The 25,158-nt window shown below is 45.7% G+C and overlaps 1 protein-coding gene across 1 annotated transcript in view; it reads right to left on the reverse strand.

Annotated features, from left to right (window-relative positions):
• The window catches only part of MYOF (myoferlin), a 175,752-nt gene that overhangs the window by 9,738 nt on the left and 140,856 nt on the right, over positions 1 to 25,158 (reverse strand). Inside the window, exons 39-50 of the mRNA XM_004049799.5 lie at positions 23,454 to 23,465; positions 21,100 to 21,198; positions 19,151 to 19,276; positions 17,118 to 17,273; positions 16,582 to 16,673; positions 13,056 to 13,226; positions 12,152 to 12,300; positions 9,208 to 9,347; positions 6,665 to 6,753; positions 6,477 to 6,572; positions 3,267 to 3,408; positions 113 to 212 (exon numbers count right to left, since the gene is read on the reverse strand). Coding sequence (XP_004049847.5) covers positions 113 to 212; positions 3,267 to 3,408; positions 6,477 to 6,572; positions 6,665 to 6,753; positions 9,208 to 9,347; positions 12,152 to 12,300; positions 13,056 to 13,226; positions 16,582 to 16,673; positions 17,118 to 17,273; positions 19,151 to 19,276; positions 21,100 to 21,198; positions 23,454 to 23,465 — 1,372 coding nt within the window. The remainder of the gene's footprint in view (positions 1 to 112; positions 213 to 3,266; positions 3,409 to 6,476; positions 6,573 to 6,664; positions 6,754 to 9,207; positions 9,348 to 12,151; positions 12,301 to 13,055; positions 13,227 to 16,581; positions 16,674 to 17,117; positions 17,274 to 19,150; positions 19,277 to 21,099; positions 21,199 to 23,453; positions 23,466 to 25,158) is intronic.

The raw sequence follows: 25,158 nt of genomic DNA on the forward strand, positions 1-25,158 counted from the left end.
CCCCCATTACCAAAAAGTATTGAAGATTTAAAGAATTGCTTCCAAGTTTTCATTGACCTCACTAATTCCAAGTACAGTTTCTTAGAAACAATGATCCAAATGTAAGCCCTACCCAAGTAGTCATCCAGAGAAAACTTGTCATTGTCCCATATCTGAATGATCAGCCTGGGTGGGATTCGAAATTCCGTTTGGTCAATACTCCAGAAATGCTCCTAAAACGAAAAGAAACATGATCACGATGACTCTGAAACACTCACCTTTAGCTCCTTAAGACAGCATCAAAGCCTGGGGCCTTTCTCTCCTTTGCACCCCCACCCTGACACTCCCTTGGGCCTAAATCCTTCCACTCTATCTGTACAGAGAGCAGTCAGGCTCCCCAGGAAATCACAAGCTGGGCAACTGAAAGAATGTCCCAGGTATTTCCCAAAGAAGAAGATTTCTTGCCATGTCCCTATCAGTGTGACTTCCCACTGCCACCTGGGGGTTGGAGAGTGACTCATCTCCCCACCAAAGACCACTATGTCCTATTTAGATATCCTCCTAAGGCCAGGCATTCTAGATCAGCCCACAGTATCACCCACTGGGGTGTCACTTCTGCTCAGCAACTTTCTACCCACCCTCCCACCCACACAGATGTCTGAGTGTGCTCTCATTTTACATGGGGGTAAGGAGACTGGGGCCCAGATTCTACTTCTGCTCTTTTATCAGTGCAGATTTAGAATGTCTGAGATTTTTGGCCTTTGAAAAATACCATTGGGCTGGGTGCAGTGGCTCATTCCTGTAATCCCAATACTTTGGGAGGCCGAGGGGGTAGATTACTTAAGGCCAGGAGTTTGAGACCAGCCTGGCCAACATGGTGAAACCCCGTCTCTACTAAAAATACAAAACATAGCTGGGTATGATGGTGCATGCCTGTAATACCAGCTACCTGGGAGGCTGAGGCATGAGAATCACTCAAACCTGGGAGGTGGAGGTTGCAGTGAGCTGAGATCATACCACTGCACTCCAGCCTGGGCGACAGAGAGAGATTCCATCTCAGAAACAAAACAAAACAAAACAAAACAAACCACTGGCTTTTGTTTGCTTGTGGTCACTTAAGACCCTCAGATCCTCATGCTAGAGATAGGTTGAAGGAAGACTAGGTAAGTGTCCTGCAAGTTCTTGCCTCCATTGCCTCAGACAATGTTAGCTAAGACTAAACATCTCTACAGGTCAGGTACACCTAGGTTCCTCTGGCCCCAGTGAAAAGGGAATTTCCCAGTGCTTCATGAATTTGAAGGAAGATTACTGGGTTGTTTTTCATATTCCAGTAATGTTTTCCTTTGCAGGGCTCAGAGAGCCTGGCTCTGAGGGGCTCGGCAGCCCACTCTGCTGTTATCTGTTGCTGCCTGACTGTCCTGGGTAGGATCATGCTCCAAGCACCACAGGGTGTGGGGAGGTCCGGCCCTAGATGTGGGTAAACAGGAAAGGTAACCATACCTAAAGCCCTGATCCCCACCATCAGCCCTGATGCCACACCATCTGAAAGTGTGCATTTTTGATATCACATTGAGCTTCTGTGCCTCTTAAAAGTCCCCTTTGTCACTTTGGGAGGCCAAGGTGGGAGAATGGCTTGATCCTAGGAGTTCGAGACCAGCCTGGGCAACAAAGTGAAACCTTATTTCTACAAAAAATACAAAAATTAGCCAGGCATGGTGATGCATGCCTATAGTTCCAGCTACTAGGGAGGCTGAGGTGGGAGGATTGCTTGAGCCCAGAAGGTCAAGGCTGCAGTGAGCTGTGAGTGCCTCACTACACTCCAGCCTGGGTGGCAGAGTGAGACCCTATCTCAAAAAGAAAAAAGTCCCCTTTGAAGGCATTCACCCCACTGGTATTAAAACAGTGCTGGCTGGGCACGATGGCTCATACCTATAATCCCAGCACTTTGCGGGGCCGAGGTGGGTGGATCACCTGAGGTCAGGAATTCAAGACCAGCCTGACCAACACGGAGAAACCCCGTCTCTACTAAAAACACAAAATTAGCTGGGCGTGATGGTGCATGCCTGTAATCCCAGCTACTTGGGAGGCTGAGGCAGGAGAACAGCTTGAATCCAGGAGGCAGAGGTTGTGGTGAGCTGAGATTGCACCATTGCACTCCAGCCTGGGCAACAACAGTGAAACTCTGTCTCAAAAAAACAAAAAATAGTGCTTACTACAGCATTAGCACTGAGTAGGGCCAGCAGAGGGTAGGCCTAATGCGACACAGGGCTGGTGGCTGGTACATTCTGATCAGGTGTGGGGAGAAGGAGAAGCTGACAGAATGTGGAGGCAGGAATGGAACAGGGCATCTATAGAAGACATCTGCAGGTTCTAGGCCCTCTTTTTTGGAATGAAAGCACCCAGATTTTCCTTAGTGGACTCCCCTTTTCCCCAAATTTTAGAGAAGCTGCCTCTGTCACTAACTCTAGAGCCTGGACAATCAGAGCATCCCTGGGCAACAATGGTTGGTTCAGGGATAGGCACATGACCCCCAAAAGCAGAGACATTGAGGCCCAATTACAGAACTCTGGTTGGCCCCATGAGGGCTTCACTCTTCTCTTTCTGCTGAGGTTTGCGGGGAGGACAGGGTGTGAGCTGGGGCTGCCACCATCTCCTGGGGAAGAGTGTGGAGGGTGAAACCAATTTCTAAAGTCATCATCACTTCACTGTGGGATCCAGACGGGCCTAAAGCCAGCAGACCCCTGGACTTTTTGGTAATGTGAACCAATACATCCTTTTTCTGGTGTCAGCCAGTTTGAGTTGAGTTCTGTAACTGAAAGTCTAACTAGTTAAGACCAGGAGGGCCCTGAGCCCTCATGGCAGTGCCTCTGAAGGAGGTAAAGCAGATGTGGAAGTTTGATAAGGAAGGATACCCACTTTAATACTGGGCCTCTGCTTGACTCTGCCTAGCATGGGAAGACATCAGTCTCCCCATCACATAAAGAACACACTTGGGTTGTTGTTTATACTAATACAAAACCGTTACTTCTACCCTTTATCCTTCTCCACCAGTATGTGAGTATGTGAGGGGAAAGAAAGTTGTGCTCCTCATGCTTCCTAATTACACAAATACCTGTCCTAGCAGTGTGACCTTGGACAAGTATCAAGGTGGCAGATTCCCCATCTCTGCTGAGAAGGAGCCGGACTCAGTGACCTCCGAGATCCTGAGCAGCTCCAGCATTCTATGAGTTTCTGAGTTAAGGAAGATCCGTGATACCCACTTCCCAGCGGCATATTTCAGAGCTCACTTTTTTCGCAATGATACAGAGTTGTTCGGCTGGAAGGTAGTCAAACGGGAAAACAAATCGCCAGTTAAAATTCCCTTCACCATCCAAAGATCTGTAATGGACATCTGTTTTCTGTTTGTTTTCTTCATTACCAGGAATCCAGCTGAAAGGCAGAGGCAAACAGACTTAGCTTCACGTGATTGACAAGTCATGTAGCCGCAAAATTGTGCAGTAATTAGGGGAGCAAAGAGCAGGAGAATTAATGCACTTTTCTTGGGCAGATTCCAGTTATCTTCGGAGTGAGGGTGATTTATGGAGGGGAGGATGGAGGGGCTCTATTGCATCCAACACAGGTTGTGGCCAAATAAAATATCATTCCCCTAAAACCAAAGCAGGAAACCCTTTAGACTTCAGTTAACAGGGCTAAGGTGAAATTTTCTGGAAAATATCAACAATGTAGCTTCTATTTTGGGTACAATGAAGCCTGCTGGCTATGATTTCAGTCCTCACAACTATAACTCATCAGTGTCTTTCAGCACTGCTGATAGGTTAAATGAATATGAGTTAGCTCAAAATTTTAGCATTTCCTTTCCCATATTTTACTTAAGCAAACCAAAGAAGCAAAAATCAAGTAATCTTACAGCTTCCTTTTTATAAATTATTCTTAAATTCACTATGATAATATTAATGATACCGGCAAGGAAGATGTCAGCTCTTATTTCCACATGCATATCTATGAGCATTCATTTCAGTAACATCTTAACTTTTAACGTTTGAGAAGTTTTCTTCTGCTTGTGCCTGGCACATAGTAGACACTAGATAAATACCTATTGAAGGAATGAATGAATGAATGAGTGTGCCCAGAAAGAAGTTGTTGCTACTGGGAAGACTTCTAGTTTGAAACCAGGGGGTAACATTCGATTTTACACCGTCAAAGCAATAGAGAGCGCATGGTTTTCTCGAAACTGCACATTAGAATCACATTAGAATCGACTGGGGACGTTTTAAAAATATTGATGCCTGGACCCCACAGATAGAGATTCATGGTAGGAGGCAGGCCTGGCTGGAAAAACTCTGAGCCTCATCTCGCATCTGTAAAATAAGATTAATGATATGTGCGCCCTTCACATGGTCGACACGAAGACAGAAAAGATTATGGTTTAGCAGGGGCAGAGTGGGAATGGAGGTACCTTTAACACACAATTATCATCTTCTATGAACCAGGTACTTTACATGCATTATTTTATTCTTCCCAACAACTGCGTAACTATCTCCATTTTGTGGAAGAGGAAACTGAGGTTCAGAGAGAATATATTAACTTGCACAAGGTCACATAGCCCAGAACTGACAGAACTAAGTAGGATTCCCAGGTCAGTCTGATTGCGAGGTCCACATCTGTTACTCTGCCTCAAAGAACCACAGAGATTGCAAAGTCACTTGAAAATATTAAGTCCTACTATTAGTTAGTATTAGTTAGTAGTGGTATTAATACCAATCAACTGCAGTAGTTTTCCTTTTTGCTAGTCAATTAACTGACTAGATAAATGAGTTGAAAGATTCCTTTTGACTATTAACCTTTTTTTTTTTTTTTTTTTTTTTAACAAGAGCCAGGTTCTCACTATGCTGCCCAGGCTGGACTTCAAACTACGGGGCTCAAGTGATCCTCCTGCCTCAGACTCCTGAGTAGCTGAGACTGCAGGCGTAAGCCACCATGCCCAGTTTTGACTATTAACTTTTAAGGTAACTCACTGAGGAGAGTTCACATTCTCTTGGCCATGACCTTGGTGGCCTCACCTCCTGACCCACCCCTAAGGGTCACCATCATCCTACCCTAGACTGCTCACCCTTACAGCTCTTCCTCTCTTTTTTGGTGAATTTTCACATTTAATTTTAAACATAAATCTTTTCATACTTTAAGACAAGTCAAACAGCTCCTATAGGTATACGTATTTGTGTGCATGTATGTATAGCTTGGTATGTAATATAATACCCAGCTGTGTCTAGCACTAGGCATGGTATTTATGCACAATTCATCTTTTCACATATCGTATTTAGATTTTTATTCCAAATTTTGCAGGGTACTTTAAGTTGAGCTTTATTCTCTGATTAGAGGAGTTTTCTCTCCATTCAGAATTACTTGAGTTTGTTTCCCTGATTTGAAAAAAAAAAATGCTTATGATAGTCAAATAAATTTGCATATATATAATTAGCTGAGATTAGTTTTCCCTAGAGAATGGTAATGAGATCCAAAAATAATAATGAAGAACTTGATGAAACATTCCCTGTTTACAGTGAACCTAAATGATACTAATTATATCTTTAACAAAGTTTTGATTGAAGGCCACATGGGATTATAGGTGAAACTTTGTTCTCACTTTATGAATATATTAAATGTCGCAAGTCTTATCTTTTATGCATCAAGGAATCAAACTCAGTCCATGTGGAATAGCAACAATACTATGTGCCAGGCACTGTCCTAAATGCTTTGGATAACTGGATCACCTGAATATCCCTGGGAAGGAGGAATAATCATTATCACTATTTTACAGATGAGGAACAGCGAGCTAACTACCTTGCCCAGACAGTAGGGAAAGTACCAGAATTTAGTCCCTATGCTGTACTGCACGCAACATCTATGATTGAGGCATATGATCAAGGCATAGCCATCCACAGAGATGATTTAATTGAATTAGGCAAGTAAGAGAATATTGAACAACAATGACACTTGACATGTTGGATGCTGGCACTCAGTGCAGGTTGGTAGAATAAATGACTTCCTTTGAAATCTGCGAACATTTCCTCTTTTCCATAGACATGGGCTGCTGGTAATAAAATATGTAGAAAATGAAATTTTGGGAGCTTTACTTGTGTTTCTAAGGCTAGTTATTCAGGGTATCAAAGAGGAATAAAAAGAAACTACGTGGCTAAAAAGTCCCAGAAATAATAAATCTGCTTAAGAAACTGAAGAAAATCCACTTTGTCAAAAAGGAAACAAAGAAATATTTATCAGTTCTTATAATCCTTATATAGCTTTCCTCATAAACAAAGTCTGTACAGGTCTTGCTCTCTCTCCTTTGCTTTCCAGGAGCTACCTAAGTAGATCACATTACTGAGATAAAATAACTTCAAAAAACCAAGAATCCTATCTTGGGCACATTCAGTAATGAAAACTCACGAAGGAGAGAGTCTGTTTCCCTGAGCTTGGCAAAGTCTCTCACATGCTAACCTCACCCTTTGACGTAGATGTCACTCATTTCCTCTCCTGTGATGCTTTTCTCGTCCAAGATAACGTCCTTGGTGTTCCAGATGATCACACGCAGGTAGTATCTGCAAGAAGCACAGTTGGAAGGTACTTTTTTTTCTGGTCCTGGACCAAGTCCCCAGCCCAGTGTGTGTAGCAGGGTCTCAAGATGACTTACTTCTTGGCTTTCCGGGGTGTGATGTTGAAAGGAGGGCCTGGTGGCCCCAAACTCTTGGGGAAAACATCTACCCACATCTGAAGTTTTCCCTAAACCATTTGAAAATGAAAAGAGGACCGAAGTTATATGATGGGTAGCAGAAGCCACAATTTCCTTTCATATTTCTTAGATGAAACTATTTCTTTGGTCCCTCTAATTTATTAGTCTGTATGGAAGGCAAGAAGTGGAAGAGAGCAAACCAAGGTTAATCGTGTATGTACAATGTCATTTAGGCCACCCGCTTTCCATTCTCACCCAGGGGTCTCTGATGGCTGCACATGCCCACCTGTATCATAGTCTGGGTCTCACCTGGTTAATAAAACCGTGGACTTGCCATCATTAACCCAACCCCAACATACACACACCTCCCACATGCAGGCATGTGCGTGCATGCACACACACACACACATCTCCCCTCTTACGACGACTTAAAATTGGGTCCTTCGCCTTTAGCAGTTCTCAGGCTGTCATTCTATCCATCACATTGCCCACCTGACACCAATCCCCATTTTGCCATACCCAAGGGTTTCTCTACTTACCTCAAAATATAAAATCAAAGTAATGAATGCAATTAGTGAAAATGGTATTTAATTTTGTAAAAGAAAAACAACATGGCATTTTCAAAAGAGGAGCTCAAACAATGATAACATTACAGTTCCCAAAAGGTAAGGATTCCTGGCCATTGGTTCATTAGTGCCCACCACCAGGTAAGTGGCTAGCAGGAAGGGGAGGTGAAAGCCTAGACTGACATTTGTGCTCCATCTTGGTGAGGTCCTGCTCAGCTCTTTGACTGCCACAGACTTGGCCCATCCATCTGACTCGAATGTTCTTCCAGACAGGTCAGGAATGCCATGAAAAAACTATATCAACCGTACAAACCAATTTATATTCTTCAAACTGTTTTTGAATGTTCTGTAGACTCTGTCTTCAGACAAAAACAAACTGATCTTCAAGAAAGTTGCCAAGGAAACCACTAGATTGGCTTCCTAATGCATTGTGATCAAAATACATTAAGTGGAGCTCTTGAAAAGGATGTATTTTACTATGATCCTGACTCTCCTCCAACTAATCTCTAGGGCTCAGGGCTCTACATTTCATCAAGCACTCTACAGAATATTAGGCGTCCACTGTCTCCCCAAACCCAGCCACAGTCTGTGGCTAATGCTGGAGGCAGAAGTGATGGGAGTTTGTGGATTCCCAGGGAGAAATTTTCCTCACTCTGTGATTTCTTGAAACTCCTCATATGGCTAAGGGGTGAGAGGAGAAAAAGGAGGAGGAATAAGTTCTTTGGTGAAAGGAAGAGTAAGAAAAGGAAGAAATGGAAATGTAGAACAAAATAAAAGCAAGAAGGAAGTGACAAAACAACCTAGAAAGCCCAGGCCAACCCTTTTGCAATCAGCGTGTCCATAGTTTTGCTGTCAGGGTCAACAATATTTGCATCCATTAGATTAATATTTCTTTTTTTCTTTTTTTTGTGAGACAGAGTCTGGCTCTGTCACCCAGGCTAGAGTGCAGTGGTGGGATCACGACTCACTGCAACCTCCGCCTCCCTGGTTCAAGTGATTCTCCTGCCTCAGCCTCCCGAGTAGCTGGGGTTACAGGCACTCACCACCGCGCCCAGCTAATTTTTGTATTTTTAGTAGAGACAGGGTTTCACCATCTTGGCCAGGTTGGTCTCGAACTCCTGACTTCGTGATCCACCCGCCTCGACCTCCCAAAGTGTTGGGATTATAGGCATGAGCCACCGCACCCGGCCTAGATTAATACTTCTTAAAGTGTGATCAGAACCTCTTCAGGTACTTGTTAAAATTCAGATTCCTGGACCCACCCTAGAGCTACTGGATCCAAATCTCTGCAGACATGGCCTGGACATCTTCATTATAACAAGCTTCCACATAGATTATTTTGTCAGTGGCCATGTCTTGCTTTGCTTCTGTGGAAACTGCTCTCCATCTTCTGGGAGTGGAATGTCCCCCATTGCTATCCACATGGTCCTTGCCTCCCTGATACTGTAGTCTCAGATGGCATCTCCTGAACTGGTCCGAGCTCAATCACTTTCCCAGACCCTGCCCACCTCGCTGGAGCTCAGTGGTCCCATGGTGGGCAAAGGAGCCAAGTTTGGGCAACAAATCCCTATGCATTTAGAAGTAGATGGGGCTGCATTACAACACACAAGCACTCAAGGACTCTCTGTAATATCTGGACTCATAGGAAGGTGATCACAGCAAGAGGGCAGATGAAATAGACTCAGAGAAACAGATGAGACACAGAGAGACCCTGGTTCTGGTTTGTTCTGAGTCATGGCCAATCTCCTATCTAGATTTAGAGAGTTACCTGAAAATTCTTACAAAAAATTCCCTTTTGATATGATGCTAATTTGAGTCTCATTTCTATTTCTGTGCATCTAAAAGTATTCAAAGAAGATAAAAGGCACAAACATGTCAACTACTGCCATTGCATTTGGGGCAGGGATAATGGTCTTCAAGGGAGGGAAGGCCCTTTACCTGGGAAATGTTGGGCTGGAAGGTGCTGTGCAAAGTCCTTGTTTCCACGTGCTCAGGGACCAGCCCCTGAGTCCTGAGGATGTGAAGAGCAAGCCGCTCTTCAGGGGCCCCGAGGTGCTGGTGCAGGATTTTGTTGGCTTCTGCAATGGAAAGCAGCATTGAAGCAGGAATGAGTATTTGGGAATAGTTCAGCCAGATTGCCTAGAGCTGCTTCCAGCACTTCATCCCAGACTTTGCCAAAATGGACAGGCAGTGCCAACATGCAAACTTTAACTTGTGAAGGAAGAGTTGACAGAAAGAACTTCTGACCAGGAGCCCTGCCCCAGCCAGGCTCAAGCCTAACTTGTGGACTGCCAATAGTAAAGGGGCCAGGACACCAGAACGGGTAAGTGGGAGCGTTATATATTTACTTCTGTGGCACGAGCTCATGGCCTGCCTGTTTCTCAGCCTCCCTTGCAGTTAGAGGAGGCCACGTGACCAAGTTCAGCCAGAGGGTAACATGGATAGAAGTGACATGTGTATCCCCTCCAGACCTGGGCCCATAAATCCCTCCTGGGTAGGAGTCTCTATGTGCCTTTTTCTTCTGGCTGCAAAAAGGAACAGCAGCCTCAGACTCCTGCACTTAAGAACTGCAGAGCTAGAAGACGGCAGGGACCTGGGTTCATGGAGCACTGCTTGGAAGACAGCTACCCACCTGGAGGAATACCTACTTAGAATCAATGAGAAATAAACTTTTTTTTGTGTTAGAACACAGAAATTTGGAGGTTCAATTTTTACAGCAGCTAGCATCACTGGTATTCTGGGTTTTTTGTTTGTTTTTTGAGACAGTCTCGCTCTGTCATCCAGGCTGGAGTGCAATGGCATGATCTCGGCTCACTGCAACCCCTGCCTCCTGGGTTCAAGCGATTCTCGTGCCTCAGCCTCCCGAGTAGCTGGGATTACAGGCATGCGCCACCACACGCAGCTAATTTTTGTATTTTTAGTAGAGAGGGGGTTTCACTATGTTGGCCAGGCTGGTGTCAAACTCCTGGGCTCAAGCGATCTGCCCTCCTCGGCCTCCTAAAGTGCTGGGATTACAGGCGTGAGCCACTGTATCAGGCCACCACTGTGGTATTCTAAAAACATAGGCCCCAGATTCTCTTGACACTTCTCCCATGAAGAGGTGGGGTCTGTGTCATTTCCCTTTGAATCTGGAGACGAAGTCAAACACTGGAGTATGGAGAAAAGATGCTGTGTGACTCCAAGGCTTAGACACAAAAGGCCACACAGCTCCTGCCTGGTTTTCTGGGGACCCTCACTCTGGAGGACACCATCCACATGTAAGGAGCCTGAGTCTGCAGTCTGCCCTGCTGGAAAGGCCTGTGTAGGTGCTCTGGTCATCAGCCCCAGCCGAGAGCCAACACAACTGCCAGCTGTGTGTGTGGGCCACCTGACTGCTCCCCCGAGCAGGGCTTTCAGATGACTGCAGCCTCAGCCAACATCTGACTGCAACCACAGGAGATGAGCCACCCAGGCTCAAACCTAACTTGTGGACTGCCAATAGCAAAGGGACCAGAACTCCAGATCCGGTAAGTGGGAGCATTCTGTATATACTCTTGCGGCACAAGCTCATGGCCAGACTCGGCCAGAACTGTTCACCTGAGCCCGTCCTGAATTCCTGACCCCACAAAACTGTGAGGAAAACAAAATGGTTGTTTTCAGTTACTAAGTTTGGGGTGATCTGTTATATATCAATAGTAACTGGAACAATCCCCATGACAGGGGAGTTGTTTGATTGTTTGGGGGTACCCTTAACCATTAGACCATGATGCTTCCCAATTTATTTCCAATCCTGTTTGCAAGTTCACATGTTAGAAGCAGCATCAACATTTCTTAAACATCTAATCATCCCTGATACCAAGTCCTCTTTAAAATGGAAAGACAAAACATAAGTTTTTTTGTTTGTTTGTTTTTTGAGACAGGGTCTCACTCTGTCACCCAGGCTGGGGTACAGAGGCACGATCTCAGCTCACTGCAACCTCTGCCTCCTGGGTTCAAGAGATTCTCATGCTTCAGCCTCCTGAGTAGCTGGGATTACAGGTGCATGCCACCATACCCGGCTCTTCTGTTTGTTTGTTTTTGTATTTTTAGTAGAGATGGGCTTTCACCATGTTGGTCAGGCTGGTCTTGAACTCCTGACCTCAAATGATCCACCCGACTCGGCCTCCCAAAGTGCTGAGATTACAGGTGTGAGCCACTGTGCCCGGCCTCAAAACATTGTTTTTTACAATGTCATGAATCAAGCTGATGAGCAGAAAGCACTTTTCTTCCTGTGCACCTTTGTTCAGCTCCCCCTGGATATCCCATGCCCTTGCCACCGCCCCCTCTGGGTAACCCTCCCCTGTGCAAAATATGGAAGCACAGTTCGCATGCTCTATGATGCTTACTGCAGTCTTTGTCATAGTGTAGCTAGCTGTTGATGCGTCAGGACAGGTCGGATTATAAATTGCGGGTTGGGAAAGAGCAAGACCCCAAGCTTGAACATGAGCCAAATGGGAACATAGCAGGCTCTTCAAGCCAACCATAGCATCTCTGAAGCTTCTGGGAGAAGGGACAGAACAAATGATGGGATAAACCTGGAAGGGAAATTCCTGCACTACTGTATGGGCATTTTTTAGCTAATTATGCATTACATGGAAATTAGTTCATTACTAGTACTTTGTGTAAAGCTCTAATGGCTATAATCTAAAAAGGGCAAGTGAAACATAAGACAGACAAGAAAATGTGTCCACTTTGACACTTGACAAGACAGCAGAACTCTGACGTGGCTGTTGTTAGTGTCACGTGCACAGTCTCATGTGGTATAATTAGGGTACTGGCTCTGTCTATTCACTCCCCCAAACCCAGCAATATATATGGATTACTATACTTTGTACCAGCTTACAATCCACAGCTAGGTGCTCACCAAATTCATCCAAGCTGTAGTCTCGTCCTCCATATCTGATTCTACTCCCATCTTCGGAAAGGATGGGTTGTGGGAAGCCTTTGAATCTGGCGACATTTTGAAGCAGCTGTGTTGGTCTCAGTTGATCTCGCCAGGTATTGACTCCAGAACTGTGAATAGCATCATGTGGCTCGGAGTTACGGAGGAGCCTGCAGGTTCTTCTCAGATTCACACATACATGCTCATGTACTCTTAGGTGCTCCCATATAGTGGGTGCAGAAAATCTGTGCTACACTCTGACTTTGGCCTAGAAATCTATTTCAGAGTCCTAAAAACCCATATGCTATTTTGGCCTCAGCGAAACAAATGTATTTATTTATTTAATATTATTTAGCCCCCAGTTTCCTCCTCCATAAAAGTGAGGAGTTGAGATCACTCTAGTCATAATAGGCAAACTCATAAACTAGAAATTGCAAGCTATGTCTTATCAGATACTGTGGAAATACACTGTATAGCAGGCAGGGGAAGAGGGAGTCACAAAATTAAGCAGAGGGCACAGAGAATCCCTATTTCCCAAGGGCAGGAAATCCCTGCTATCAAACGTTGCCGGTCCTCAGTCCTTGACATCCAGGAGGGGCTCAATGACGGGGAGCAAGGGAACTGGTCTCTGGGCTGCTAACTGTGCCATTCCCCAGTGCACAGCACTGCTCCAGCTGCCACCATTTTACACACACTGTGATGTGAATAGGGGCCATGAGGTGGCCCGGAGATTCCCTAGAATAACCATGGGATTGAAATCCATACCTAACTGAGTGACAGGAGCAGTGGCTCAGTGAAGGAAGGCACTAAGGTAGAGGGCCTAGGCCTCCCCAGGTGCCAATCTCAGAGGCAGCAAAGTGCCTCTTGTACAGTCAAAGCAACTCACACACAGTACTCCTCTGGTATGCCGCAGTGGGACCCAAAGCGGGAAAGGAATCGGTTTTCCAGATCAATAATTGTTTCTCCTACTTTTTCATCCCGGGTAAAGGTGTCATAATCATAGACAGAAATTTTCAGGTCTTTTTCTTGAGGTAAGTAGCAGCTCAGTTCATACATCCTAAATAAACAAATGCAAGGTCAGAATCTCCATGATCCATCTGAGTGCCTCACAAAAACCGGGGCTCTGTGCACAGAATTCCCAGGCTGTGTGTAGTATGGCTGCTGGAGGACATCTGAGCAGGATAGCCAGGGTGGGTGGTGGTGGGTGGCTTGATAAATAATACATACTAGAAATAAGAACAAGAAGAGAACATATGCTTGCTCAGGGAAACCTGTGGGCTTTAAATGCCTAGGTTCAAATCCTACCTCTGCTGCTTCCAGCTGTGGGACTCTAGACCAGTTACTTCTCTGTGCTAAGTTTTCTCATCTGTAAAGTGGTGATAATAACCCCTCCCATCAGTGTCGCTGTGTCAAGTGAAGAAATATTTAGAGAGCATCTGACATGAGTGCATCGCTCCAATGCGAGTATAATAATAATAATGATGTATTATATTATTAACTTTATCATCACAGGCCCATTAGCTGTTCACCAGAGCACCTCCACCCAGCTCAGAGATGAGTAAGGCACAAGTACCCTGACTTACAGCCCCCTACCTGTGCCCCTCCTAGGTTCCCTCCTCTGCCTCAGTAGAGACCACTGCCCCACGGAACATCTTTGACTCACCCCACAGAAGCACAGGGGAGGGGAGTGTGTGTGATTCACCATAGGGTGTGATATGTAGGGTGCCCCGAAGGCTCCCCTCTCCTCCCAGACCCACTGGGTATGCCCTTGGCTCCAGTTTTTTAAGGCTTTTCTATAGAACCCATATGAAAATGCAAACACTCCTGAGATGAAGAGAAAGAGTCAGACAGTGCTTCTGTGGTGGGTGGGCGATGTGTGCTAGAGGGTGGGCTTTGAGCTCTGTATCTGCACTGTCCACAGAGGGACAGTCCCGGAGAAGGTGCTCAATACGTTCTATTGAAGGAGAAGCTGTGAGAGGCCTCCTCTCTGCCTCCTCCCCTTCTCCTTGCACTCTGGTGTGTGGACTGGTCCCTGCCCAAAGAGCCAGGAATGTTGATCCATTTGAGCAGAAAACAGATGTGAGAAAGGGTGCTTGAGTCATGACACATGAAGCACCTTACCCACATGTGCCCCCAAACATGACATTTCCAATCCCAAATTCCAAGAAGCAAATCATATGTGGTCTCTGGAAAGAATTCTTCAGTCAAATAAGGTTGAGAACCACTTCTTTTGCAGTTCTTCTGGACAAACTAAAGGTTCTGAGAAGTCCTGCAATTATAACTTTTAAACCCAAGTGTCTTGGTTTTACTAAGGAATATATTTTTTTTTTCTTGGAACATCAATTAATATCCTGTGGAAGACACCGATATTCTTTTGAAGGTGATCTGCCATGATGGATAGGACTCTGAGTAACGGCCACGCACATAGGAAAGGTTGTTCCTTCCTGAATTCCTGTTCCAGAGTCCCCAAGAGTCTCTGCGGAGAAGAAAGCTACCCCCTAAGACTGAGGCCATGGACTGGAGCCATCTGGGGGCTGCAGAGCCAGCATCTCCTTGGCCAGACAGCGATTGGCAGAGCAGAGCCTACAGCACCCCTTCCTTCCAGGGTGCCTCCGAGCAAGACTTTTCCTGCCACTTAATTAAGCTTGTGCCTGGCTCCTCTGAGACGAGCAATTCAGACAGGGTTGCCTTTCTCCCTTCAAAGCTGGCTTTCCCTGCTTCCCTGTCTCCCTCACGGGAGCCCTCCTTCCTGCCCTGCGTGCCTTTTCCTGTCTAGACCTCGGGGCTGGATCAGTGGAAGAAAAGGAAAACGATCATATTGCGGTGCCAGAGGATTACTTCCATTCCCTGGCCCGGGCGCATGGCCTTGGGTGTGCAGCATGTGGGGGTGGGGGTGGGGGTGGGGGGGTGGGGGGGGCGGGTGTGTGCAGGTATGTGTGTGTGACACATGACAGAGAAAGAATACGTAAGGCTACAAACCAACAAACCCGAGAAGGAAAGAAGCATATGGGCAAGATAATAAAGCCAGAAATAAAAATATATGCCACACAGCAAATAAGAACACAGTATTCTCTCACTCAGCAAGGTTCTGAGAACAAAACATCATTTTCACAAATGTCTCAGACAGAGAACATTTTTCTACAGGTGATGGCTTTGCCACAAATGTGAAACATCACCAAGGCGGTTGGAAAAGCATGGGGCTTGGAGTCAGCAGAATTTCTAGCTAAATCTCGGCTCTATCACTTACCCCACCTCTATTAATAGAGCTCTGGGAGCCCTGTTTTCTGCACCTGTACAGTTGGGTTGGTAATCCCTGCCCTGAGCAGCTAATAAGTTTGACATGGAGATGGAAATCAGACCGTGGCGTGCCACACAGACACTGGGGTCAGATGGTCTGAGTTCAAATCCTCATTCTTTTTTTTTTTTTTTGGAGATGGAATCTTGCTCTGTCACCCAGGCTGGAGTGCAATGGCGCGAACTCAGCTCACTGCAACCTCCACCTCCCAGGTTCAAGCAATTCTCCAGCCTCAGCCTCCTGAGTAGCTGGGATTACAGGTACACACCACCATGCCTAGCTAATTTTTGTTATTTTGTAGAGACGGGGTTTCACCAGGTTGGCCAGGCTGGTCTCGAACTCCTGACTTTGTGATCCACCAACCTCGGCCTCCCTAAGTGCTGGGATTACAGGTGTGAGCCATCGTGCCTGGCCGTCACTCTTCTCTTAACAGCTAAGTACATTAAACACTGAGTCTCGGCCAGGCGCGGTGGCTCACGCCTGTAATCCCAGCACTTTGGGAGGGTGAGGCGGGCAGATCACAAGGTCAGGAGATCGAGACCACCCTGGCTAACACGGTGAAACCCCGTCTCTACTAAAAATACAAAAAAATTAGCCGGGCGTGGTGGCAGTCGCCTGTAGTCCCAGCTACTCCGGAGGCTGAGGCAGGAGAATGGCGTGAACCCAGGAGGCGGAGCTTGCAGTGAGCCGAGATCGCGCCACTGAACTCCAGCATGGGTGACAGCAAGACTCTGTCTTAAAAAAAAAAAAAAAATAGGAATAATAATAGCACCTCAGAGTTGCGAGATTTTTTTGAGATGTTTTATATAAACAGCTCCGCAGACAGCCAGGTGGGAGGGGGGGTCCCCGGAAAAACTCCAACTGGCCTGTGCTCCTATAACACTAGTACTAATGCTGTCTGTCTACCCTGCAAGCTATCAGAACCAAGCTTCTTCACTTCCGTGAAGTTCTTTTATTTTGGGTTTATCTATTTATTACCTGCTCCCCTGTCTAGAATGTTTATCTAGTTCACAAACACAGTTTCAGAGCCTAGGACAGGGTTGGACACATATTAGAGTCTTCATGCATGTTCCGTGGAGAAATGAAGGCCAGAAAAACATTTAAGACTGTATATTACCTGCCAAAGACTGGGTTGAGAGTGTTGGGAATGTAGTGGTCTCGGTCTTCAATGACTTTTTTGCCCAGTGTTATTTTTATGTAAGGGTCACACTGTGGGACAAAATAGACGGGATGTTACATCATTGTAGGGCGCAAGGTGAAGTCAAGTTCAGGGACAGACTCAGCTCGCCTCCACACCCACTCCCAGCTGATGACAAGGTGGCCGCCATGGCACCCCGTGCCTAAGACAAGGGAGCAATGCTCTCCTTTGGGTGGCATGCAGCCAGTTGTGTGGGTGCAGGGGTGGTGGCAGGGGGCGGGGGGGAGTCCTGGCTCACACCTGTAAAATGAGAAGGATGAACCAGGGGACCTTAAGCCCCCGCAAGCTCTTAGATAAATCCCCATGGGGACAATCCTCCTGAATACATTGTTTTGATGGAGTATCTTTCCCCTAGTGAGATAACAGATGCCCAGAAAGAAAGAACATGACAATTATTGTGGCTGATGACTATAATTATCTTGCTACAGGAGAAGGCCCCACACCCAAACTCTTACCAGGCCATTGTTGTCCTGGGGCTGGAGCTCTAAGCCTCGAACAATGTAAATCCTAACCGTGCATTCCTGTGGGACGCTGTCAGGTAATTCCCGAAACTGTCTGGGAGGGGCTGGCACGCTGGGGTCATCCGGCAGAGGGTAGATCCGAAAGGAGCCCTAAAAGAGAGAGACAGAAGGACTCACAGGGCCCTGGGTGGCCCAGGTAGAGGGCTCCTGGGAAGTCCCCTCCTCTGCCAGGGGTGTGGGATTGACGGATGGAAGTCTGCCTTTTGTGAAAGAAATAATGTATATTGCACTTTGCATATTTCCAGTAGGGAAAGTGAAATGATTCTCAAGTAATTATTTGAGAGCTCACAGGGGAGACGAGAGGGCAGAGCAGAAATTGGGAGTCAAGAGGAGAACATGGGCCAGTGTGATGGAGGTGGTGGTGGTGAGAAAGAGTGAAATACTGCACATTCTTTGAAGAGAGGAATAACAATAATTACATTTTAAACCCAACGAAATACCAACAGTGATTCCGCTTTTCCTGTAGCACCTCTGTACTCCACCTCCCACTCCCAGGCAAACTCCTGTTATCTTTCAAATCTCAGCTGAAAGGTGTCACTTCCTCCAGGAAACCTCCCTGACTGCTCCTGGGCTTGGTATGTCCTCTGGGTGCTCTCATCCAACCCCATACTCACCCCTGGCACAGCACTGGCCTCTGCATTGAGATAATCTATTTATTCTCTAGATCCTTCATTAGACTGTGAGCTTCTAGAGACGGGTGAGGGGAGCATTAGGTCTTGTTCATCACCCTATCTCCAGGGCCTAACACAGGACTAGGCATATAGTAACAGCACAAAAATTGTATTTTGAAGGAGCGAGCCAACAAGACCTGCTGGAGAGGCCACATATTTTGCCTTAAAACCAGGAGAAAGCACTGAAGCCGGATTCAGAACATACAGATCTTAGTTCCAGTGGTCTTTATTCAGTCAAGCAGCATGGAATAAGCACCTACTATGTGCCAGGTACTAGGGACCCACAAAAGAACTCAAAGACTCCCATCTGGCACAGCGATGTTCAGTAGGGTTGGCTCTTCTGCCATATGTGATTGCTTGGTGGGAGGCTGTACTGAGAAGGATTTGAGACCACACATCGGGCATCATCCTCTCGTCCCTTAGCAATGTCTGCTACAGGCAAAGGATTATAAAGCAGCAGCAGCACATCTGCCATGACTCTGCCAAGCGTGGTTGCAGGGAGGGGCAATTATAAAGCAGATACTTTCCATGTGTAAGATGCTTTCATGGAGGGATGAACCCAGACCTGTGGGAGCCCAGAGCAGGAGTGAGTCACGCTGCCCAAAGCAATCAGGGAACACTTGACAAAGAGAGTGACATTTGAGCTGGCGCTTAAAAGAATGAGTAGGACTTCGTCAGACCACAAAGCGGGTAGAAAGGGCATCCAGGGAAGGAAGAAGAGTCTGTCCCAAGCCTCCGACTTATTGAGAGGACAAGGTGTGTCAGGGGCTTGGGCGAGGCTCTCCCAGGCAGGAGGGTGGAGTGTGTGAGGGGGAGGGAGGCAGGGGACCATGTAGCTTGGGAAAGACTGGCTCTGCCTTTGAAAGGAGTTGCGACTTGACTGTGAAAACCCAAGCAAAGCCTTTCAGTAGTCCAGAGAGAAGATCAGATTTGGTTGCATGGAGGCTGGAGAGGAGTGTGACGAGAAAGGTGACGAGGACTGTCAAGTGAGAAGTTGTCACGATGATCCTGCTGAAAGCATGGTAGGGGCAGTAGGATAAGGAGAGGAACTAGATCTTGGAGAGACTGCATCTTAGGATTCAAGGCTGCTTGGCGTGAGCAGGGAGGCAGGAAGAGATGCGGAGATGGCTCGGAGTGCTCTGGCCCCCCCTCCCCCTTTTCCTTTCTCGCACCTTCCAGCATCCCTCAGAGGCTGCAGGATGTGCCCCTCCCTAGACCCTGGTTGTCCTTTATCGTAGGCCTATATAGAAAATGAAGGTGGATTTTAAACAGGACCAACACACACATCTTACTCACCTTAAACTCTCCAACCACAGAAGGATCTTCATTTTCATCCGACTTGCCTCGGTACAACTTAAACGTATCTGAGAAGTCTGTCAGGCCCTCAAATTCTGCTACATTTTCTAGTTCGCAATTATATATCTGAAAACCACCAACAGAGTCTTAATTTCTCATTAAAATGCAGGTAAGGTCTAAAATCAAAAGGGCTGACAGTATCAAGTGGGCATGAGGTTGTGGATGGGGCGACCGGAACTCCCAAATCGCTGGCGGGAGTGCAGACAGATACAACCACTTTGGAAAATGTCTGGTAGTTTCTTTTGGAGTTAAGTAGCCACCTATTCTATGATCTAGAGATTGCATTCCTAGGCATTTACTGATGACAAGTGAAAACACGTACACGTGGTAGAAGAATGTTCACAGCAGCTTCATTATCAGGAGAATGGAAAAATAACTTGTGGCATATCCACACAATGGAATACTACTCAGCAATGACAAGGGAAAAACTATGAATACACACAACCACATGATGAGTCTCAAAACTACAATGTGGGGATAAAAGGCCAGACACACAAAACATAAATCATACAAGTCCATTTAGAGCAAGTGTAAAATCAGGCAAAATCAGTTTGTGGTGAGAGAAATCCAATCAGTTGCTCCTAGGAGGGATGAGGATAGTGGAAAATTGACTGGAAAGGGACACAGGGAAGTTTTCTGTGGGAATGGGAATGTTCTGTCTTGTTTTGGGTGGTGGTTCACATAGGGTATATACAATAATCACAACTTGTTGAATGGATCACTTTATTGTATGTAAAATATTTCTCAATTTAAAAAGCAAGAAGGGAAGAGGAGGAAGGAGGAGAAGGAGGGAAGAAGGCAGGAGAAAAGGAAGAAGGGAGGGAAGGAAGGGAGGCAGGTAGGAGGGAGGGAAGGAAGGGAGGCAGGTAGGAGGGAGGGAAGGAAGGGAGGCAGGTAGGAGGGAGGAAGAAGGGAGGGAAGGCAGGAAGAAAAGAAGGAAGGAAGAAGGAAAGAAAGGAAGGAAAGAAGAAAGGAAGGAAAGAGAAGAAAGGAAGGAAGGGAAGGAAAGGAAGGAAGGAAAGAAAGGTAGGAAGACAGGCAGGCAGGAGGAAAAGAAGGCAGGCAGGAAGGGAAGAGGGAGTGAGGGAGGATGGAGTGTGAGGCTGATCCTTCAGCCTCATTGGATCATTTTTATGAATGAATGGTCCTTTATATGCTAGTATTTCTTAAGCTACACTGAGAGGTTATGACAATAACATGAAAAGGTGTGGGTTTTTTTTTTTTTGCTTTGATGGGGAAAATTATTTCAATGACCAGATATTTCTCATTCTAAAGTTTTTTTTTCTCATATACACTGTTCTGAAAACTTTAGCACTGCTTCTACTTGAGTACACTACAGGCTGAAAATTGAATGAAGAATTAGAAAATTCAAAACATGAACAGAAAGCTCAGAGCTAGTCAGCCGTGCCTAGCTCAGTCGCTTGTCTTCCTGCTGTATACATGTTCTCATGGCTGTGATTTTATGCTGCATACATGTGACAGATTCAACTTTTCAGCTTGTGAAACCAATCCCTGTTCAAAGTACACAACAAAGCATGTTGACATCTTGTGTCATTCTGCAAAGAGCACTACGACTTCTGGGTTTCCCTGAGTCAAACTGGATCATCGTGGCCTAATTAGTGTGGTGCCAGCCCATTCCTAATCTGCCAGATGCCTCCAAGCCCCAATGTGGCAGTCACGTAACCATAACTCAATAGCTGTCCTCAAGTCCCTGGAATCTTGGCAAAGCCGAAACTCATGCAAGAGGGCTCTCTGGGAAGACAGAGGTTTTCCTGGGCCCTGCTCATTAGCACCCACCCAAGGGACCTTTTAGTCATCCTCTTAGCTCTCCCTGTGGCCAGTTTCAAAGGATGTCGATTCTCCACCCACAGCAGCATAGATCCAGGTACCTTGAGCTTGGAATAGCCTTTCTGAATATACTGTCCACATTTTTCATGTTCCCCTGAGGAAGCATAAAATTTACTCCACCAGTCCACGATTTCTTCCTCCTAAAGACATGTCAAAATGGAAAAATCTTTAGTGATGTCCTGGATTTCCAATCGATGCAGGAAAATGCATTTGTAATAGTTAAGAAGAAATAGGTTCTTCTGACCCCGTTAAAAGTGAGATTATATGACTTTTGTTTACATGCACAATGGACAAAGCATTCACGATTCTCCTACTCAGAAGCTAGAGGTGAAATGGCCATTCTGGGCTGATGAAATGTGTTTGGCTTTAATGCCCACAATCATACTAGATAATGTTCTTATGTCTTTTACACACAGTCTATTAATTTGTTGGTTTTTACATTTTTATTCTGTTGACTTCATATTTACATATACATATAAAATTAAAGAAAACCTCCAATATGTGTTTTCTACTATCTCATTTTCTTAGCCCTTTTAGCCAGTAATGCCTTGTAATACAATACTCACTAGCTAAGAATTGGAAAAACTGGTTTTAATTCAAGTTCCTTCCTTTATGTTATAAGCCATACCCTTATGTTACAAGCTGTACTGGCTTGGGCAAGTTGTTTAACATCTCTGAGCATCAATTTCTTCATCCACTGAATGCAATAATAACACAACGGACAAAGCATTCACATGCTGCCTTCATCTACCTGCCTCCATGTACCTCCAAAAGTTGTTCTGGAAATCATATGGGATCTTTAGGAGAAAGAGCTTTGAAAATTATAAAACGTGAAACGAAAGGCAGGAGGCATCATGGTTCAGTTAGACCAGGGCTCCCAACCTATCCTAGGAGATGCAATCAGTCTGGGGTAAGACCAGGGCATCCAATAAGATTTCACAAGTTCCCCAGGAGAGTCCAATATGTAGACAGTGTTGGGAATCTCTGGTTTCAATGGGTAGTTCTTGGTTGGGCAGAAGGGACAGCATGTCAGAGTCACCTGTGGAATATTGTCAAACTATAGAAGGCCTCCCACTCAGATTTATAACAAGAATAGATTCTTATCAGACCCACCCATTGCTTATTTTAACCTACCTTGGAAATAATAACGCCAAAAAAAAAAAAACAAAAAAACACAGAATGTCACCTGCAGTAGAGCCTCTTGGGGGAAAGGAAGAAGGGACAAGAAAGGCTACCACTTTTTTTTTTTTTTTTTGAGACGGAGTCTCACTCTGTTGCCCAGGCTGGAGTGCAGTGGCATGATCTCAGCTCACTGCAACCTCTGCCTTCTGGCTTCAAGCGATTCTCCTGCCTCAGCCTCCCAAGTAGCTGGGACTACAGGCATGTGCCACCATACGAGGCTACTTTTTGTATTTTTAGTAGAGATGGGGTTTCACCATATTGGCCAGGCTGGTCTCGAACTCCTGACCTCATGATCCGCCCACCTCAGCCTCCCAAAGTACTGGGATTACAGGCGTGAGCCACCACTCCCAGCCTTAAAAGGCTACTTCTTATTCATGTTATATTATATATTACATTATATGCTTCTTATTTGTGTGTGTGTGTGTGTGTGTGTGTGTGTGTGTGTGTGTGTGAATGCATGTGTTACACATACTTACACAGAATTACTTCCTCTTTATGGTTCAGCAACCTACACATGGATTTAGTTCTTTTTTTAAATTTTGACAGAGTCTCGCTCTGTTGCCCAGGCTGGAGTACAGTGGTGCAACCTCAGCTCATTGCATTGCAACCTCCACCTGCCAGGTTCAAGTGATTCTCGTGCCTCAGCCTCCCGAAAAGCTGGGATTACAAGCACTCACCACCACGCCTGGTGAATGTTTGTATTTTTAGTAGAGACAGGGTTTTGCATGTTGGCCAGGCTGATCTCGAACTCCTGGCCTCAAGTGATCTGCCTGCTTCAGCCTCCCAAAGTGCTGGGATTATAGGCGTGAGCCACTGTGCCCGGCCCCCCTAGATTTAGAAAAAAATTATTCCCAGGCTGGGCGCGGTGGCTCACGCCTGTAATCACAGCACTTTGGGAGGCTGAGGCGGGTGGATCACGAGGTCAGGAGATCGAGACCATCCTGGCTAACACGGTGAAACCCCGTCTCTACTAAAAATACAAAAAATTAGCCGGGCGAGGTGGTGGGCGCCTGTAGTTCCAGCTACGCGGGAGGCTGAGGCAGGAGAATGGCGTGAACCCTGGGGGGGGCGGAGCCTGCAGTGAGCCAAGATCGCGCCACTGCACTCCAGCCTGGGTGAAAGAGCGAGACTCCTTCTCAAAAAATGAAAAAAAAAAAATTCTGGGCAGAAAATACATGAATCTTAAATGTAGCAAAATGTATACCATAGTTACCTTTTCTGTCAGCTGCTCGCGCACATGTCCCGTGAGGAAGGGGGCAAACCATATAACAGGTCACGTAGATATGGAGACCCCAGGAACATGAAGTTTAAAGAGAAAGAAGGAAAAATTATTATTCATGCACGCCTTATATTATTAACATTTCAATGGGCTAAATTATTTAAAATTTGCTAAGTCAGGATGAGCCCACAACTGAACCCACCTTACTGGTTTCTTTTCTGAAAATATGCAAAAGGTTACACACAGTATTATAATGAAAGGCTTGGAAGTAGCTCCTTCCCTGCCCCTCATCTCATGTTTTCGATGGAGTTAGAGATTTCCCAGTCGGGAGCACACAGCTCACACAGGAGCAGGGTGTGGAGCTGCTCATCCCCCTACCCCAGACCTTACGTTCCTTTTAGTTCCTAAAATATATCTCCAAACTTGGTCTAATTCTCCTCCCCACAAAAAACTGTCCTGTCACAAGATATGTTTGACTGCAATGTTATCATACAGGTACCCCCCAGCCATGCCTATGTTACAGCACCAAATAAATACTCATCCATCAAAACTGCTTTATTATGAGGATGTCAAGTTTCCCATTGGCCAAATCCTTTCATGTGATTTTTTTTAATGGAGAACCCACCCCAATCTGAGGGCCCATCCAGGAGATGACAGAATGAAGAACTGGGAAGAGGGGCTTGAATGTGGTCCTGGTATCTGTTAGAGCATTAGCCAAGCTCGTCCTCAGCAGCAGTTTGAAGACATGCTGCCTAGACCCCTTTCTGAGATCCTAACTTTATGTTCATCCTGAAGGGCTCTTCCTCCGGTTGCCATGTGAGAGGCCATGGAGCTGCTTCCGTAGGTGCCCCTTGGTATCTTCCAGATTGATTTTTGTTCAGCACAATGGAATTGCCAAGAGAGGCAGAGGGACAGATAGATATATCAATTCTTTCTATTAGATTCATACCAAAGCAAGATTAAGGGTTAAATCATCACAGCTGAATTGAGATTTTGGAGAGAGTGATTTTATTTCCAAAGTACTCTTACATTCTCAATGGTTCCTGAGATTAGATTTTTAGAATCTGTTTGTTCACAATTCAAACCATTTGAAGGAAAATAATAGTTCATGATCTAAAAGGCTTTTTTTTTTTTTTTTTTTTTTTCCAGACTAAGTTTTGCTCTTGTTGCTCAGGCTAGAGTGCAATGGCGTGATCTCGGCTCCCTGCAACCTCCGCCTCCCAGGTTCAAGGGATTCTCCTGCCTCAGCCTCCCGAGTAGCTGGGATTACAGGCGCCTGCCACCACGCCTGGCTAATTTTTTGTACTTTTAGTAGAGACGGGGTTTCACCATGTTGGCCAGGCTGGTCGCAAACTCCTGACCTCAGGTGATCCACCTGCCTCAGCCTCCCAAAGTGCTGGGATTACAGGCGTAAGCCACTGTGCCCGGCCTAAAAGGCATTATTTAAGATGAGTTGCTGATTTTAAACTTTAGAATTAGTATGGGAGAATTTATTCATGCCTACATGATCATTAGTTCATGTGGAAAGGTAATGGAAGCAACTGATGTGACTTGCTTTATTATATCTAATAATAAACTTGCAATGGGAATCAAATCATTAAATGGCACAGAAGATTCTTCCTTTAGGCTTAAAACAATCACGTTTGTTTAAAGATCACTTTTCACTCCAAAATCTACTAATGGAAAGAGTTGTAAGAAT

This window comes from Gorilla gorilla, chromosome 8 (assembly GCF_029281585.2).
Source record: "Gorilla gorilla gorilla isolate KB3781 chromosome 8, NHGRI_mGorGor1-v2.1_pri, whole genome shotgun sequence".
Taxonomy (NCBI): domain Eukaryota; kingdom Metazoa; phylum Chordata; class Mammalia; order Primates; family Hominidae; genus Gorilla; species Gorilla gorilla.